Source organism: Ochotona curzoniae, unplaced genomic scaffold (genome assembly GCF_017591425.1).
Source record: "Ochotona curzoniae isolate NIBS_2020 unplaced genomic scaffold, NIBS_Ocur_1.0 scaffold_4505, whole genome shotgun sequence".
Taxonomy (NCBI): domain Eukaryota; kingdom Metazoa; phylum Chordata; class Mammalia; order Lagomorpha; family Ochotonidae; genus Ochotona; species Ochotona curzoniae.
Window position 1 is genome coordinate 51,714,723 of NW_024467118.1, and position 19,080 is coordinate 51,733,802.

The window sequence follows — 19,080 nt, forward strand, 5'->3', positions numbered from 1 at the left end:
AATACATACATACATAAATAAGCATAAATAAGCAACCATGACAACAAGAAACACTTATTCACAGTATGCTTGGTAAAAGTCATTAACATCTTAAAATCTCTATGTTGCAATTTTAGATATGGTACACCCAAGCACTTGTTTTGAACATATCAAAAGACATACAGAAAACATATTTTTACTTCTTTCTTTTAGGGATTTTTCTCATTTTTACTCAAGGCAGAATTTATATGTGTAAATGGGTAAAAAGAGAATAGAAATAGAGAAGACAGACATCAATCTAAATTTGTACTATCCACTGGAAATGCAAATACTCTACAATATACTTGGTACTGGGATAAGTTAAATGGGGTAAATATGTGCAGTGTCAACAATGGACAAATTTATACAGGATATTTCTAGATAACTGTGTGTCCTGGAGTGGTTCCACCTACAGACCACCAGGGAACTATGCTTGTCCTTTCAATGTTCCAGGAAACAAAGCAGAGTATCAGCATTACTCTCCATCTCCCTCTCCCCCTGTAATTCTTGACTTCCAAATAACCCCTTTTTAAAAAGTAGTTTCTAAAACAATTCTAGAAAGTTCCAAGAAACAAACCTCAATTTGCCACATAATGACTACCATGCCCAACCCACACGAATGAAGTGAAGTATAGACACTGTACTAAATATTTTAAGTAATCTATAGCTTATTTTAAGAGGAAGAGAAGACAGGTATAGGTTCTGTGAAAATACTATAGCATTTCACGTAACACACTGGAACATTTGGGGATTTTATTATCCATGGAAGACCTGGGGACCAATTCTTGGTGCATATTGAAGTCCTACATACTTCACATCCCCTAATACTTCTAAAGAATATTTACTTACATGATGAATTGTTTAGATGCTGATCTCGAAGTGTATGAAGTTCTCCAAGCAATCTGTCCATCTTTTGTTTTTTTTCCTGTAGCACTCTCATTTTGCTAAAAAGTTGGACCTTCTCCTCTGGTAAATGTTCTGAAACGGATGGATTCCTACTTTGGGAAACCTCTCTAGTTAACGACAGGCTTTCTGCTTGTCGTCTGTTGTCCGGAACAGCTGGAGGCTTGTTTTCAGAAAATAAAGAAGACAAATTAAAATTAAAGAATTAAAAAATCAAAATTAAAGTTTAAGCATTTATATTCTCAGTTCAGAAATATATATAATTTGTTAATCTATTTTTTACTTGAAAAGATTTACAAAGAAGAGGAGACAGAGAAACAGCTTCTATCTGCTGGTTCACTCCCCAAATAGCCAGAACTGCAAGAGCAGAATCAATCTGAAGCAAGGAGCCAAGGCACTTGTCTGGGTCTCCCACATGAATGCAGAGGCCCAAAGACTGGGCCATCTGCCACTGCTTTTCCAGCCCATAAACAGGGAATGAGATAGGAAGTGGAACAGCCAGGACAAGTGGCACCCATATGGGATGCCAGTGCTGAAAGGCAGATTAGTTTGCTGAGCCACCACACTGACTCACATAAGCATTTTTTTTAAAATAAAGAGAATATTTGCCTTGGCTTTCTGATACACCACTACAAACATATATGAGGGAATTTCTGAAAGTTTGTGGACAAACGGAATTAAAAGATAACACCTGCTTCTCGTGATCTTTCTGAAGATCATGTTCTTTGGATTCACTGCATATCTAGCATTTCCCAGAACCAAATGAAGTGCTAATAATGCCATGGGTTATGCAGATTAAACTTCTGAAGCTCTCATTTTCTCTCTTGCTATCTTTCTAGACCACCATCATAAACTTTATTTTCCTAGATTTTTTTTTGGTAGCAGACCATGTGTATGGTCTTCTATTTAAAAACACAACAAATTTTGAAATGTCACAAGAAGCTATTGAGGTTTAAGGGATCATACAATCGATACCTCCCATTGTGCTTGGGAAAATTTAAACATTTTCGCAAAAATCCGTCAATTTTTTTAAAGGGGTAGTACTGTGGCAATAGTAAGCTAAGCTTCTGCCAGGGCACTGGGATCACACTGCGCTATTGGTTCATGCCCTGGCTTCTACATCAGACGAGTTCTAGCCACTATGGCCATGTGGGGAGTGAGCCAGTAAATGGGAGATCCCTTTCTGTCTCTTCTTCTCTATATAACTCTGCCTTTCAAATAAAAATAAATCTTTATATATATATACACACACACAAATATATGTATATATGTGTATATATGTATATATGTATACACATATATACTAAATATATATGTACTTACCATTTACATTATGTTTAATTTTGTAATACCTCTGTATATACTCAAATGTGCATTCCTAACATATTTCTCAACATAGAGTGGTAACATATTTTACACTTCTAATTTTTCATTCATTAGTTCTTGGTTCATTTATAATAACTGCCATACAGAATGTCATTCTATGTACATGGGCATCATAATTTACAAATCTGTTCTTCTATTCATGGGTACTATGGTTACTTTTGGTTAACACAACACTGAAATGAAACTTCATATTCCCAACTCCTTCTGAACACATGTGACTTTCCCCAGTGTAACTAGCAGAATAACTAGAAAATATTTCCTAGACATTGCTAAATATCTCTTCAAGGAGACTGGATCACATTTCTGGTTTGTATAAGGAGGACAATGCATATTCAATTACACACATTTCAGTGGAAAAGCAGTAATTGACTCTAAGGTCCACATTCTTAAAATTCACAGTTGTATCATTATTTACAAAGCTCATCAAATCACAACGCTTATCGGCTCTCAAATTAAACTTTAGTATTTTCCTAGTTATTTGTAAAATACTTCAAGGACATATATTATGCAAGTCTTACAGATTGTAATCAACAGACCTTTGTCTTCTAGTGGGAAAAACAATATGCTGTCCAGAAACATGCACAAAGAAAAGTTACCATTTTTTTAAAGTAGATTCCCTTCTAATTTAGTGTCAGAGTGAGGGCTCCCCAGCAATCAGCACTGGAATCACACAGGGAGAAGCTTACAGCTCATCTACAAACCTTAACTTTGGAGGTGTGGGAAACTCTACCAATCAAGAGCCTACAATGATCCTGCTAAATGATATTTATGTTAATGTTTGAGAGCCACTATTCTAATGAATGCTATTTTAAATTCAACCAGCCTTTAGAAAAGTGCATAACCGGGCCCGGCGGCGTGGCCTAGTGGCTAAAGTCCTCGCCTTGAATGCCCCGGCATCCCATACGGAGCTGGTTCTAATCCTGGCAGCTCCACTTCCCATCCAGCTCCCTGCTTGTGGCCTGGGAAAGTAGTCGAGGATTGCCCAAAGCTTTGGGACCCTGCACCCATGTGGGATACCAGGAAGAAGTTCCTGGCTCCTGGCTTCGGATCGGCATAGCATCGGCCATTGCACTCACTTGGGGAGTGAATCATCGGACAGAAGATATTCCTCTCTGTCTCTCCTCCTCTCTGTATATCTGACTTTCCAATAAATAAAATAAATCTTAAAAAAAAAAACTTTTAAAAAAAAGTGCATTACCTGACCATCACGAAGCTGATTATGAAAACGTTGAATTAAATCATTCAATTCTTCATTTAGCTCAGACGTGATACTGACTCCAGACAAACTACCTGTAGTTTCTGCAACAACTGAAAGAAAATTAAACAGCTTCTTATTAAAAAATCTTTTACAATTTTTGTAAAGCTTGATTATGAAAAAAGTTAAAACCTCACCTAACATACTTATTTAACCACCATAAATCATCTCATTAGACTATTCCACCTATCTTACAAATAAAGGGATTATCCTAAGATTTCAGTACTGAAGCCCATCTTTTTCTGTCCCAACATTCAAGGAGATATTTTTATATCCCCAATTAAAAATAGTGAATCGCTGAGTGGGTGCTTGGTATAGCAAACTAAAAATCCACTTAGGACTGCCACACCCTCTATCAAAGTACCCAGAACCAAATCACTAAGCAAAATTTTTTTGAAATACAAAATGAACTTAAATTTCAAATTCCTGCTGACTCTAATCTTGGCCCCTTTGACCCATGACAGTATATTTTATTAGAACAAACCACCTGACAAAACAAAGCTCATATTCAGAAACAGAAACTCATGACCTAGAACTCAAGAGTTTTGTTTGCACTAACATTTCATAAAAGCCTAGAAACTACCTTCTCTAGAATATGTGCATAAAAATAAAAGCTTTGACTACCAATCTACAAGTCTATGATCACATAAGAATATAAATATTCATGATTATTATAACAATCAAAGGAAATTCTTACAAGTTTTAATGCCTCACTTGAAAAATATTTAAAAGGTTAGTCTTTGAACCAGTATTAGCCTGTACATTAAAATACACCTTTGGGAGCCTAGTGCAGTAGCCTAGCAGCTCAAGTCCTTGCCTTGAATGCACCAGGATCCCATATGGGCGCCGGTTCTAATCCCAGCAGCTCTGCTTCCCAACCAGCTCCCTGCTTGTGGCCTGAGAAGGAAGTGGAGCACAGCCCAAAGCCTTGGGACCCTGCATCTGTGTGGGAGACCCAGAAGTTGTCCCTGGCTCCTGGCTTTGGATCTGCTTAACTCTGGCTATTGTGGCCACTTGGGGAGTGAATCACTGGATGGAAGATCTTCTCTGTCTCATCTCTCTGTATATCTGGCTTTGTAATAAAATACATATATCTTTAAAAATAAAAATATACCTTGGCGCCAAAATTATGGTACGGCAGGTTAAGCCACTGCTTAGGATACCAGCATCCCTCCATCCAACTCAAAGCAAGGATACTCCCACTTCTGAGCCAGCTCCCAGCTAATGTGCCTGGGAATGACAGCTCAAGTACTTCAGTTACTGCCACTCAATGGGAGATCGGGATGGAGTTCCTGGCTCCCAGTTCACAGTAGCGAAGCTCTGGCTATTGCAGCTATTTGAGGAATAAACCTGCTCATCGCTTTCAACCTTGCAAATCACCAATTTAAAACAAATGTACTTCGGAGTGAGCATTTGGCCCAGTGTTCAAGAATCTCACACTGAAGTACCTCAGCTTGGTTTCCAGCTTCAGTTTCTCACTAACAGAGATCTGGGGAGGTACATGGGATGGCTCAAGTGTTTGTCCATGCCACTCACATGGAAGACTGGATTAAGTTTCCAGTTCTTGGCTTTAGCCCAACTTAAGGTATCTGGGGAGAAAACAAATGGATGGGAGTTTTCTTTCTGCCTCTTTAACAAAAGAAAAAAAAAAAAGTTCAGGTCTGGCACAAAGATTCAGTGGCTAAATCTTTGCCTTGTAAGCACTGGGATCCCACATGGGTACCAGTTCGAGTCCTGGCTGTTCCACTTCCCATCCGGCTGTCTGTGGCCTGGGAGAGCAGTGGAGGATGATCCATCGCTCCCGGCTCCTGGCTTTGGACTGGCTCAACTCTGACCGTTGCAGCCACCTGGAGAATGAACCTGCGGATGTAGATCTTTTTCTCTTCTTCTCTCTGTAAGTCTGCCTTTCCAATAAAAATAAATAAATCTTTAAAAATATATATGATCTCTAAATTACCTATTTCCAAAATATAAAAATGACTGATACATTGGGTCTTAGAAAGAAAAAACAGGAACAAAATTCCTAATTATTACTATATGTAACTATAAAGTTATAAAAAAAAAATTAGGCTCCACAAAAAGCCATCAAGTTTCTTTTGAAAATTCAAAAATAAATTAGAAATAACAATTATCAGACAGATGAATAAGTGGGCTAGATTTGGACAGCAAGAAAAATTAAGTAATAACGGCAAGCAGCCTGAGTCAGAAACTCAACTCACTGGGAAAAGCAAATCATGATTATTAGAGTGATAGGGATAGCTGGCTAAAAAAAATGTGGTTTAGCTAATGGAAGGGTGAGTTACGAAGGCTTCTCACTTGTGCTCAATAGATTTAATGACCTGTCAATAAAAATAAAGCGTAAATGAAAAAGAAAACTTAGTCTTGGTGATTTGTCATACATAACAATATCTTGGTTTTAAAATAATGAGGAGGCTGGTGTAGTGGGTAAATTTGTTGTCTATAATGCATAGATTTCAAAGTAACTGGCATCCACTTCGCAATACAATTATTTGCTGAACCCTGTTTATTAGCATAACATTCTGGGACTGAGGCATACCAGAATCGTCCATCACAGCAATGGCCTGCTCTGCTTTATGCTGCAGAGCTAGAAGAGCAGCCTGTCGTCCCTGCAGAGCTCTCAGTTGTTCCTGCTGCTGTAACATCCTTTTTAATAAATCATGTTGTTTTTTCAAATTTTCTATCTCTTCTATAGGTTCCCGCTGAGGATCTCTGGCCTAGAAAGTAAAACCAACAACAGTACTTACATCTAACTACTATACTCATGTTCCTATTTCAACTATTGATGGCAAATTTAAACCAGATTAATAAAGCAACATTAAATGCACAACCCTAGATAAATTTTAGCAGAATAGAATGAAGATATAAGCCAGTGATGGTAAACTTCACAGTAAAATATCATAAGCAATGACCTTACATGTAGAAAAATTAATAAAAGGAAAGAAAACGACATTAGACAGGAAGGCTGTAAGAGTGTAAGGAACTACATACACAACGCAAAAGAGGAATGGGAACAGATTTTACTGAGTTAATGATCTAACACACCAGAACAGCAGTGACAATAAAAAAAAATCCAACAAAGCAAATTTACAAATTTCTAATCAAGACAGGAATTACATTATTTGATAATTTTATGTAAAAGGTAATTCACATAAAATTTTAGTTGCATCTTTATCATTTTGTATTTTGTATAAAAGATATCACAATTATATTTCTTTTCAGATTAGGTCTAGTTAGCGAGGTCTGAGGACTTATTATAGAATATTTCCAAATTCTTCCAAAATGCTGGGTTATCATCTTACCTAAAAGTAAAGGAATGTAATGCTAGATAATAATTCTATGAAATGAACAAGTTTTAGATGCTAATCTTAAAACCATACAAAATTTAATAAGCCAATAAGAAAAATAAAGAAAGCTAAATATAGCTCAGAAACAGCAGACTATATCCAAATTATACATGAAAATGTATTACACAATGCTATTTTTTGTCACCAATTTACTCTTAAAAAATCACTGTAAAAGTTCAATGCTTTCATCAAATATTCATATAAAATATTTCCCTTTGTTGCAATTAGTCAATTTTCATTTTGCAGTTAACACATTTTAATAAGTTTTACATGAATGATCTAAATTATGGTGTATTTTGAAAGTAGACACATGACTAGTAATCTATTTCCTCCATGCAAATCTGATGCCTAGAAAAATAAGGGAGAACACTGAAAAACTCTGATGGTGTCCCTTAAAGTACTGTGTAAAAACCTCTTCTCTTTACTTTCCCAAGTAGAGATCATCAGTGTAATAGATACAAATGAGGAACTGTGATAGAATTTCACAGTGCCACCTGGACTGTAATAAGACTAGTAAGTGAAAAACAAAGTGCTTGGTATGGTTAAGTACGCAGAGAAAGTTAAGATCTAGTAGGTAGCAGGTTACACCAGGAATCAGAAGAGCATGACCAGTGACCTGTCTGATCTGAGCTACCTTAAAACTTTAAGTACGGAAAAGCAGTAATCTGTAACTTTATGTACCCACTTATTGAAGGCTTTGTATTGTTCTGAATTGCTAACAAACTAAAACCCAGTTTCAATTTAACTACTGTTTACTCATATAAATGGAGTTGCCTTGTTAACACTTACACTCATGCCTCTCAAAATTCATCATCTCGATGCTGACTTATTTCAAGACTATATCATGAAAAATGGAAGCATTAGGGATAATTATCAATAGTCAACCTCACAGATGAGACCCAAACTAGCTTCATAATAATTTTATCAATATTTGGTAAAATTGTAAAACTAGATTAATCTCAATGGAATAATTCAGAAAAGACTCTTCAGGTTGATGTCAATCACCAAATATTCCCTTGTAAAGTATAAACAGCAATTAATTAGAATAAACATTATGCAAGTAAAAAAAATTATTGGGGGAGAAAATTTTCTGACTGCATATTTCCCCTAATATAGCATCTTCTCACCTCTTTCAAATAGATTAGCCTCAGTTACCGTGAAACTATCTAATTTTAAGTAGTTTATCAATATAACACAGTTTTACTCTTTAATATGTGAACTCACAAAGAATGTTTATAATTTTTGTTGGCACTGATTTGTAAAACAGTGATATTTCAATAAAGAATCCTAAGTTATTTGTTAAAGTACAATTATCTTCAGATGCTTCATTAATCCAAAGATGAATTCACAACATTTTTTTATTTCACTTAACTTGCATCCACATATTTTCAGAATGATATTTACGAAGGTAAGCCAAGTAAGGGAAAAGCCACCACAGAGAAGATAAAAAATCAAAAATAATTAAGAGTGGGAAAATGACAAGGAGATTGTGTATAGATCAGAAATACAAACAGAGGGCCCAGCACAGTGGCTCACTGGCTAAATTCTTGCCTTGCAAGCTCCAAGATCCAATATGGACACCAGTTCATATCCTGGCTACTCCATTTCCCATCCAGCTCCCTGCGTGGGGACTGTGACGGCAGTAGAAGATGGCCCAAAGCCTTGGGACTCTGCACCCACATGGAACACCCAGAGGAAGCTGCCTGTCTTCTAAGCTTCTGTCTGGTTCAGGGGCAACCCTAGTTGATTAAGTTAATGGGGAATGAACAAGAGGATAGACAATTTCTTTCTCTCCCTCCATCTGTAGCTATCTTTCTAATAAATAAATAAATCTTGGGGGAAAAAAAAAAGAAAGAAAAAAAGTTTAGATAAGGTAGGGAGTGTGTGTGGAAAAACAATGAAGGCATGGGTACCTATACGTTTCTTTTGTAAAATTATTAAAAACATCATTTTATCGATAAAATACCCTCAAAACTGCAATCCGCCCTTGTGGGTAGCTCTAGCATATCAAACTAGATGCAGCTCAACAAGGCTGCTTTCAGCTTTGATTCTCAGGTATGAATTCAACGCATTGTTTCCCTACTGTCTAACTACATTCCACAGTTTTACAGATTCTTAGGAGGTAAGGGGACGTTTTGGTTAAAGTAAGAGTCAACACAGTATAAAAATGCAAACGCAGATGATAAAAGTAAAAATATTGCTTTCTAAGAAATTGAAGTAATTCTATGTAGTAATTTATTTATTCTAATAAAATCACACTGGGAAGGCCTTAAAAATCAAGAGTCAAATTAGAATAAACTCATAAGCAAATTCAAGGGAGACTAACACTTTTAGAAGGATATTTTTCAGACACTTAAAAACAGAAAGATGTTTTTAAAATAAAACAGCACTTTGGGAAAAGAGCAAAGGTAACAGAAACTATGCTGTAGATAACCATAAAGTTTTGTTTATAAATTTTCAGAAGTGCAAAAAGAACAGAAAATTCTAAAAGACATCTATGTCTCATATCCTCATCTTCAATTTTAAACCAATCAGCTACTAAACACTTGTATTAAACTATGGCATATTTCTGCAGAACACTTTATAAGATTCCTGAATACTTCATTTAAGAGGATCCCATTAATCGATCTCATATAATAACCTTGAATACTTGTGAGAGCCACAAAACAAAACAAAAAAACCTGACAAAAAAAAAGACAATTTTCATCAATTTTAAAAAGACACTAAAAGGAAACAAAATATCTACAACACAGAAAGGAAAATCCTGTATAATGAACTAACAAAAAAATCAGTCTTTTACACAATTATAAAAATACTAGTTTGCTCTTGCCAAAAAATAAAAACACTTCTGAAAAATACTTTTTACTCAAATTGTTTTTTAAACTATTTATTTTTATTGGAAAGGCAGATTTACACAGAGAAGAAGAAAAATAAAGAGCTTCCATCTGCTGGCTCACTCCCCAAATGAACACAATGGCCAGGGCTGAGCTGATCCAAAGCCAGGAGCTTCTTCCAGGTCTCCCATGCCAGTGCAGGGTCCCAAGGCTTTGGGCCATTCTTTAATGCATTCCCAGGCCATAAACAAGGAGGCGGATGGGAAATAGAGCAGTTGGGACACAATCCAGCACCCATATGGGATGCTGGCACTTACAGGCAGAGAATTCGCCAAGTGAGCCTGCACACCAACCCCTCTCAATCTGTTTTGAGTAGAGCTGTACAGTTTTTTTGAAACCTATGTAGAACACATTTAGGGAAATTTGGGAACACTGAAACAAAACAATTAAAAATTACAGGAAAAGCAGAAAAATATTAGTAAACAAGCCAAATGCAAACAACTGAATAAAAAGAAGGGGTTTCCAACAGCAACAAAATCATTAGCCAAAAAATAGATACATGGCCACTGTTGCCTATCGGAATCCAACATGAGCGCCAGTTTGAGTACCAGCTATTCAACTTTGGATTCAGTTCCCTGCTAATGTAATGCTCCTGCTAAACCAGCGGAATTTGGCCCAAGTTCTTGGGACTCAACAATCACCAACTCTGGATCAGTTCTCTGCCAATGCTCTGGGGAAAGAAGTTAAAATCAGTCCAAATGCTTGGGCGCCTACAATTACATGGGAGACTGAGAAGAAGCAGATCTGGGCTCCTGGCTTTGGCCTGGACAAGAATTGGCTATAAGCAGCAAATTGATAAGTGAACCAGCGGATGGAAGATCTCTCCCTATCTCTCCTTCTCTTTTTCTCTCTGTAACTCACCCTTCAAATACATAAATAAATCCTTAAAAAAAATTTACCATTCTTACAAAGTTAGGCAATCCAACGACTTAGTCTGTTTTCTTTTGCTTTAAAACATGACCACAGAATATAATAGTATATTAGTAGCCATATTAATAATCGTATATCCAAGATTAATAGCAGAAACAGGAAAGGAAGGTGAAATAAGAACAAAACAGGTAGTCATTGGAAGACTTCCTGAGTTAACAGTGTGAAGTATACCTGTGAGGCCAGCCCCATTTTCGGCCATGCCCATCAGGCCTCTGCGCCCTACCACTCTGAGGAGGTCTGCCACCTTTCCTTTTGGACTTGGAGTAACGTCAATAGCTGAAACCTGTCCTTGTGAGTTCCCTAGTCTGTCCCCTATGCACAACCGAATTCTCAAGACTAAAAGATGCCTTTTATTAAATAGCGTAGCATATTAATTTCTTAACACAAATTCCTGTGCGACATACAAGCCAACCCTGTGAATAAATACTTCCCAATCCATTATTTCTTAAAAGACTTAACCCTACACATAATAGTACACTTTAAATTAGACTTCTAATTTTCTATAAAACTAATCTATAGAGTTTTCTAGACTTATTTACTACAATTAAGCAAGTATCACATTCTAGGCAATTTCCAAGCTACTTATCAATTAATATTTAACATATACTGTACCATAGATTATTAATCAAATTTCATGGCATCATAATTTTGTTATCACGGAAGACACTCTCATCACGGTGAACACCTAGATGCTAGTATATAAATTACAATACACAATCATATAATTTCTCACCTCCTCCCAACAGAATTCCTTTACCATACTGTCCAACTTTTCCATTTTCATTGGAATGTTAAGGAAGAATTTATTCCCAGCATCAGTGGAAATAAAAACTATCTTCTCCGCATACCCACAACAGAATCTACTTTTCATTCAACAACCACTTGAATCAAGCCCTCTATGAATCTCCTGGTGGAAATAATGCTGAGACAAAAAGAAAAATTCAATTCTCCTCTTCTAATTAAAAAGGGCAAAGAAGAAAAAGAAGGTGAATAAGAAACAACGTAGGTAATGCTGAGAGGAAATAAACCTTCCAATTTCTAATGCTGAATGGTGTTTGGGGACATACTTCTAAAATAAAAGACATAAAAGACATATGGCTACCCTTTCAAAAGAAAAGTTTTATTGGCAACAGATTTTCAAGTTAACTAAGGCATGGTAAAAAGCTTTTAAGAAAGCCACGTTAAGGGCCTGCACAGTAGCACAATGAATTAAGCGGTAGCCACTCTGGCATCCCATACTGGAGTGCCAGCTTCAACAGTGGCTCCTTGACTTTTTATCTGCCTCCCTGCTAACACACCTGAGAAAGGAGTGCCAAATACTTAGGCACCTAATAGCCAGGTGGAAGAACAGGAAGATGACGGTGTTCCAGATTGCTGGGTTCAGTCTGGCCTAGACCTGGGTGTTGAAGCCACTGGTCAGTGAACGAGCAGACAGGAAGATCTCTTTCTGTCTCTGCTTTTCTAATCAATCAATTACAGGGGAAAAAAACCACTTGCATTTAAAGCATACTAAGTTCTATGAATTAAATTTGTTATAGAAATCTTTACTCAAAGTTCTGAATTCCTAATTATGTTTGTAAAGGACAGTATTTTGTTAACTTTGAACTTGCAGTCAGTTTTTATTTTTCTGAGAATACATCATAATGTAAACACCATCCTGTTTCACTTGCTAGTCTTTACCTCATCTCTTCAGTCCTCTGGTAAAACCAGACAGTAAAGCCTGAGAAATGGCAAATCTCATGACCCTTAAAATTGGCTCTAGCAGCAAATGAATATGGAGACTTTTCCAACAGACGACAAGTAACCACTAATGATACTTGTACTCTGTACTTGTAGCCCTTATTATGTTCAGGATGAATTTATATTTTCCTAATGCTTATTAAAATTAGTAAAGCTGTGTGTAAACAAACACACTAGAAAAACAATGTCTGTGTATACTGAAGAGAAACAATCACTAGATATTCAAACTAATAGAGCTATTTTTAAGGTTAATAAATCTCATCAATTTTGATGCCTAAAAATTGCATTCAGCATTAACAATTTGAAGGCTTATTTTCTTGAATTTCCTTTTCAGTAAAGAATGCCTATAAGACATCATCTTGAAAAGGGGGAGGAGGGCCCAGCGCCATGGCCTAGCGGCTAAAGTCCTCACCCTGAACACACTGGGATCCCATATGGCGCTGGTTCTAATCCCGGCAGCTTCACTACCCATCCAGCTTCCCGTTTGTGGCCTGGGAAGGCAGTCGAGGATGGCCCAAAGCCTTCTGGCTTCGGACTGACGCACCACCGGCCGTTGTGGTCACTTGGGGAGTGTGAATCATTGGACGGAAGATGTTCCTCTCTGTCTCTCCTCCTCTATGTGTATCTGATTTTCCAATAAAAATAAATAAATCTTAAAAAGAAAAAAAAGAAAAGGGTAAGGAAGTTTACTCTTCGTTTCTAGCACTTTAGTTATCAAGAAGCTGCTTACCATGGTATATGAAGCCTCAGACTGCACATCTACGTTTAGTGATGTGCTCTCAACTACAGAACCAGATCCCACAGCTCAATCTACAGTCCAAACATCCTCCTCCTCATTTTCTCAAGCCTGAAATACTGTAGTGGTATAAATCACACAACTATTAAAAAGTGCAATACAATGTTAAAACGGATGGCACTTCAAAAAAATAACTAATGCCTCTGCAGTGGCATTATAATGTCATCAGGATATGTATGTTGAAATACCACTAAAAATATCTGCTTATATCACAAAGGGCCAAAACTTACCAGGATTTTTTGGAGAAATTTCATATATGACTTTTCCTGTTCTTTAAGGTGCTCTATCAGATGAGTAAGGCGTTCAACATTAGCAGATCTTTCATTTTTCTCCACGAGATCTTCCCGCATGGAACTAGCTTTAGTAATATAGTCACGGATTTGAATTAGCCTGCTCACAATCTGCACAGGAAATAGGAAAAAGAAAAGTAAGTGTGAAGGTATCCAACACGTGAAACTGAGCATCACTAAGTCAACAGCAATAATTTTATGACAATTTTCTTCAGATACTTCTGCAGTTTAAGAATTTATGCAAAAAATCTAAAAACGATTTTTTATTCCATTCAAAACTCCAATCACTGTCAATTTAAAATTGCAGTTGCTTTGTTCTACATAAGGAATTTTATTTATAAAACCATACAACCATACTAAACTGTTTATAAATTTCCCCTGTAATATTTATCCATTCTCTATAAATTTAAAGTATTAAAAATATTTGAATCATATTAATAACCTCTTTACTAAAAATACAATATTTGACAAGTAAATACAATTGTTAATTAACCTGAACATGCCGTTTTTAAAGTCATTTTGGACAAAAATTAATTTATTTTAAATAAATTTGACAAATCCTGAGGATCAAGGAAATATATTATTATGGTTTGGATCATTATGATGATGATGATGATGATGATTGTAAGATACACACTGAAAAACAAGAGAAGTTCCACCTACTAGTTCACTTCCCAGATGCCCAGAATGGCCTGGAGAGTGCAAAACCAAAAGTTGTAGAAAGCAACTCAACCGCTTTCTCCAACGAGCATGGTTGTCACCACTGCCTCCAGGGGCCTGACTGACGTGAAGCTAGAGCCAGGAGCCGGGCCTGTACTGGAGGTGGGTGCTCTGATACAGGGCGCAGGGTTTCACGGCAAGGACTTTAACTTCACCTAAGCAAAATTCCTAGGTGCACAACCTAAGATCATTTTCTTTTTCAAGCTAAGGTTTTTACTTGGAGGTTTGGAAGAAAAATGAGCAAAACAAAGTACCACCTGGCTGCTGTCCATTGCAGGTTCTCCTCGCCCATCTTCTTCAGAGACTTGACAAGTTTGAAAAAGGTCATTACTTAAAGCAGAAGCAAATAATTCTTTACATTGTGCTGATCCAACTGTTTCTCTCTTTTGCGGACTTGTAGCAGCATCTTTGCTCTTGTTGGTATTAATCTGCATAGGCAAAAAGTTGAAGGGCTTCCGGTTTTCACCAAGCTGACGTTTGTTGTTCGCAGCTGTTGCTCTACCTTGAGAATCACTTCCAATGCTTCTCTGTTAACAAAAACAAATCCATACCACATAGGCATTCTTTCAACAAACTTTAACTCTGTGTTCTAACTTTTGCTCCCCAGATGATGATTCAGCAGTTATGGATGAACAGTTTGTAGAAAGAGTTTCACATCCACAAAATTCTTTTACTAAATTATCAAAATTCAATTAGCACTTCCTGGTCTATTTTATTGAGAAAATCCCACTGATGATTATGAACAAGATTAACCTAAATGAAGTAATAGCACTATGGGCCACATCTATAATTGCTACAAGTACTTATTAACACTTACAGAAATACTATAGCCTTTAAACCCAGTTAACTAATTTGAATAGCATCAAGATGTATTTATATGAAGCTTTGTCTGAAAAAATAATGAGCCCAGTATCTGGCTTATAGTCAAGTGTGCAATAATCAGTAAACAGGTATTAATAATACAGGATCATCACCACCATCATCATAATTAAATCTACCTTTCTGCAGATTTATAAGCCTGCTTACCTCCTCTAAGTACAGACATGATATTTTTATTTTTTAAAATATTTATTTGCTTATTTTTATTACAAAGTCAGATACACAGAGAGCAGGAGAGAGAGAGAGGAAGATCTTTCGTCCAATGATTCACTCCCCAAGTGACCACAACGGCCGGTGCTGCGCCAATCTGAAGCTGGGAACCCAGAACCTCTTCCAGGTATCCCACACAGGTGCAGGGTCCCAAAGCTCTGGGCTGTCCTCGACTGCTTTCCCAGGCCACAAGCAGGGAGCTGGATGGGAAGTGGGGCTACCGGGATAGAACCGAAGCCCATATGGGATCCCGACGTGTTCAAGGCGAGGACCTTAGCCTGTAGGCCACGCTGCCAGGCGCATAAGTACAGACATGATATTTATCAAAGGTTCATTCTCATTTCCAACCTTTTATAGTGATCATAAATACAAATAAGTTTTATTCTAAACCTGAGGTAATGCACCACAGCTCACATTTACTTAGTAATAAATAAACTGAATATTTCAATTTACTTAATGGCAATTTTATTGTTACTGAAGTGTGAAATTTAGCTTCCGAATGAACTCATTAAATTAATCACACAGCAAAGCAGTAAGGCCCATAAAGACTTGTCTTTAACAAGTTCAGTTTGTAGATTTTGTTTCTCTCCAATCGGCACCATCACTATTAATTTTCTTTCCACATACAAACACACAAAAAATGAGGAAACAGCCCAGTTTTTCTTCTTAGGACAAATTACTCAATCCACAAGTAATTCTAACGGGTTATTTAAAAGTAATTTACAAACCTGATCTAAATCACTGAAGTTTATCCGCTGTTTAAGCTTCTCTAATTCGGCCTGCTCTGGGACAGACATCTGAGTCATGTATCTACTGTGTGGAAACGTGTGTGGAGTCTTTGTTCTTCGCCTTCCAACTCCTGGTGACGACTCCGGAGAAATATCATTAGTTACCCTTTTATCACTGTCTACAGCAAACTTTTTCTTATTCTTTTCTGATGATCTATTTGCCTTCTTCTGTTGGCCACTCCAATCCTTCAAGAAAGGAAAAACATTTTCTATCAAATGCAGAAAATAATTTCATGTTTAAAAATGTTAGCCAATCTTAAAATTAAAATGGCAAAACTTTTCACTTAAGTATAAACTCCTATAGACAATTATATATTTATGCTAACAATTTCCTCTTATTACATCTATTCTAATTTCTTAGCCTTCACAAGACAGATCACTTTCCTACCACAGAACATAAACAAACCCCTCAAATCATGAACATAAAAAAATCAATGAGTATTTCAAAAGTATGTTTAAAAGCTGTTCTTTGCCACTTACAGACTGAATAATGAAAGATATCGCAGACACTATTACTGACTTCCTTCAAAGTCTGTCTACATGATTAAAAAGATCTGGAATTGACAAGGGTTCTGCAGTAATTCTTTTCCAAATAAACATTATATTGTGTGACTCTATATAATTTCTTTAGCTTCCCAAAGTCTCAGTTTCCTAACCTCTCAAATATCATCACCTTTAAAACAGGATTAAAATAACAAGCACAAAATATCTACCATATTAGTATTTAATAAGCAATAACAATGTTTTCAGAGATAAAATTATACTAAATGGTAATCTGATATACAAAGAGGCGCTTAATGTTTTAACTAGGAAACACTGTTTCTTAGCTGTACCCACATCCACATAACACATTTAACCAAAAATGTCTACAAATTCCCACCTTATCCATATTGGAAGTGATTATTAAGGTGAAACTACTTAAACTGTCTTCCTCATTTACACTAAAATTCCAGCCTCTACAGACTGTCCCTTCACCCAGCTTATGTATGGAGGACCTTGCCAAACTTCTACACTACTTACCCTGTCACTTCATGGCCACAGATGCTTGGAAAATAAACACAGACCTACTACAAACTGAGAAGACCATACTTTAAAACTTCAAATTAAACCTAAGGGGTGACTAGTCAATATCTAATGCTAGCCATAATGGAAATCTTCAGCATGGTGGGTCAGCTCAAGTATACACAAGAAGTAGAGAAAGAGTTAGTCTGGGCAGACAAAGCAGAGACACTCAGAAGCAGTGTCAGGGTAGTAAAAAAGTAATCCAGGACAGTGCTCCTTTTCCCAGTTCCTTTCTAGAACCCACCTGTAGTCCATTCACATGGCTTCCATAAAATACTTCCATATCATTTAAATCAATTTCCTTTGGGGTTTATACTAACCCAGGTTCATTTCGGTTAGTTGCAGCCCGGGGCCCATTACTATCTTGGCCAACAATGCTTACAAGCTTCAGCCAACTAGAAGCAACCAATCAGGGCAGAGTAGTATTTTAACATCAGTAACTGAGGCTCACATTACATGTAACTTAGTCGGTCTAGCTGTCATTTGCAATGTTGGCATTCCATATCAGAGTGCTGTTCAAGTCCCATTTGCTCCACTTCTAAACCACTCCCCTGCTGTGCGCACCTGGGGAGTCAGCAGAGAACAGCCTGGATGCTTGGGCCCCAGGCACTCTTACGAGATGGGGGTGAAATTTCTGGCTCTTGGCTGTGACCTGGCCCAGACCTAGTTGCTGTGGACATCTGGGGAATGAGTCAGCAGATGGATCACCTCTGCCTATCTCTCCCTCTGTCACTCTGCCTATCAAATAAATAAAATCTTTAAAAACATTAGTAGCAAACAATACTCCACCAATAACAGGATGATATCATACCATGTTGTTGAGTCGATCATCAACACTCTCATTGCTCCAGTTGGGTAAATCCTGATCATCCATACCTTCTTCAAAAGGACCTCCTCCTGTGGCCATATTAGCTTTTACAAATTTCTGCAAAACCAGTAAAGTAAATAAATAAATAAATAAGCTTTTTTACACAGAACAACAAATAGCAATTTTTAAATCATCCTAGAAGTTTAACAAGTGAAGAAAGTTTCAGAACTCTACAAAAGAGAATATTCAGAACAAAAAAGGCATATCAACTCTTATATTACAAGCAAACTAACATAGCTACTGGGAATACACATGACAAACATGAGTTAAGCATCCAGAGTGATACAGAGGCAAAGAACACTGCCTACCTACTATGCATATTGACCCGCATGCTTCATAATCTGTTTACTAAGCACACTCCTAAAAAGGAAAGGTAATATGGTAATAAGAAAGGTACTGGGGCCAGTGCGGTAACCTAGTGGCTGAAGTCCTTGTGTCCTGCATGCACCAGGATCCCATATGGGCACTGGTTCATATCCTGTCTGCTTCACTACCCACCCAGCTCCCTGCTTGTGGCCTGGGAAAACTGTGAAGAACAGCCCAAAGCCTTGGGACCCTGCACCCACGTGGGAGACCCTGAAGAAGCTCCTGGTTTTGGATTGGTTCAGCTCAGACCAGTGTGGGGTGTGAACAGGCAACTGGAAGATCTTTGTATCCTCTTCTCTCTGTAAATCTGTAAATTTAACTTTCCAATAAAAACAAATAAATCTTTAAAAAATTATTAGTAACTAAAACCAAGAAATTCAGGCAAGGTGTTGTAAGTACAGTGACTGCCCTATTTTAGGTCATACTGCTGATACTTCAAAGTTTTCCTTAATTCGGGGCCAGCCAAATTCACAGCTCCTCCCCACAAAAAATAAATGCAGTTTTGCTTCTATAGGTAAAAATCAAGAAAAGGGTTGAATTTCATATGTGTGTTAAGGAGATGAGAAACAAGCACAATGGCAGAACCAGATAATGATAATAAGATTTCTAC

At 37.1% G+C, this 19,080-nt stretch overlaps 1 protein-coding gene across 1 annotated transcript in view; it reads right to left on the reverse strand.

Moving 5' to 3' along the window:
• Positions 1 to 19,080, reverse strand: part of PCM1 (pericentriolar material 1) — an 88,374-nt gene that overhangs the window by 58,460 nt on the left and 10,834 nt on the right. Inside the window, exons 2-8 of the mRNA XM_040966340.1 lie at positions 18,048 to 18,161; positions 16,115 to 16,360; positions 14,555 to 14,824; positions 13,518 to 13,688; positions 6,120 to 6,297; positions 3,506 to 3,615; positions 868 to 1,084 (exon numbers count right to left, since the gene is read on the reverse strand). Of these exons, the coding sequence (XP_040822274.1) occupies positions 868 to 1,084; positions 3,506 to 3,615; positions 6,120 to 6,297; positions 13,518 to 13,688; positions 14,555 to 14,824; positions 16,115 to 16,360; positions 18,048 to 18,143 (1,288 nt within the window). The 5' untranslated portion in view covers positions 18,144 to 18,161. The remainder of the gene's footprint in view (positions 1 to 867; positions 1,085 to 3,505; positions 3,616 to 6,119; positions 6,298 to 13,517; positions 13,689 to 14,554; positions 14,825 to 16,114; positions 16,361 to 18,047; positions 18,162 to 19,080) is intronic.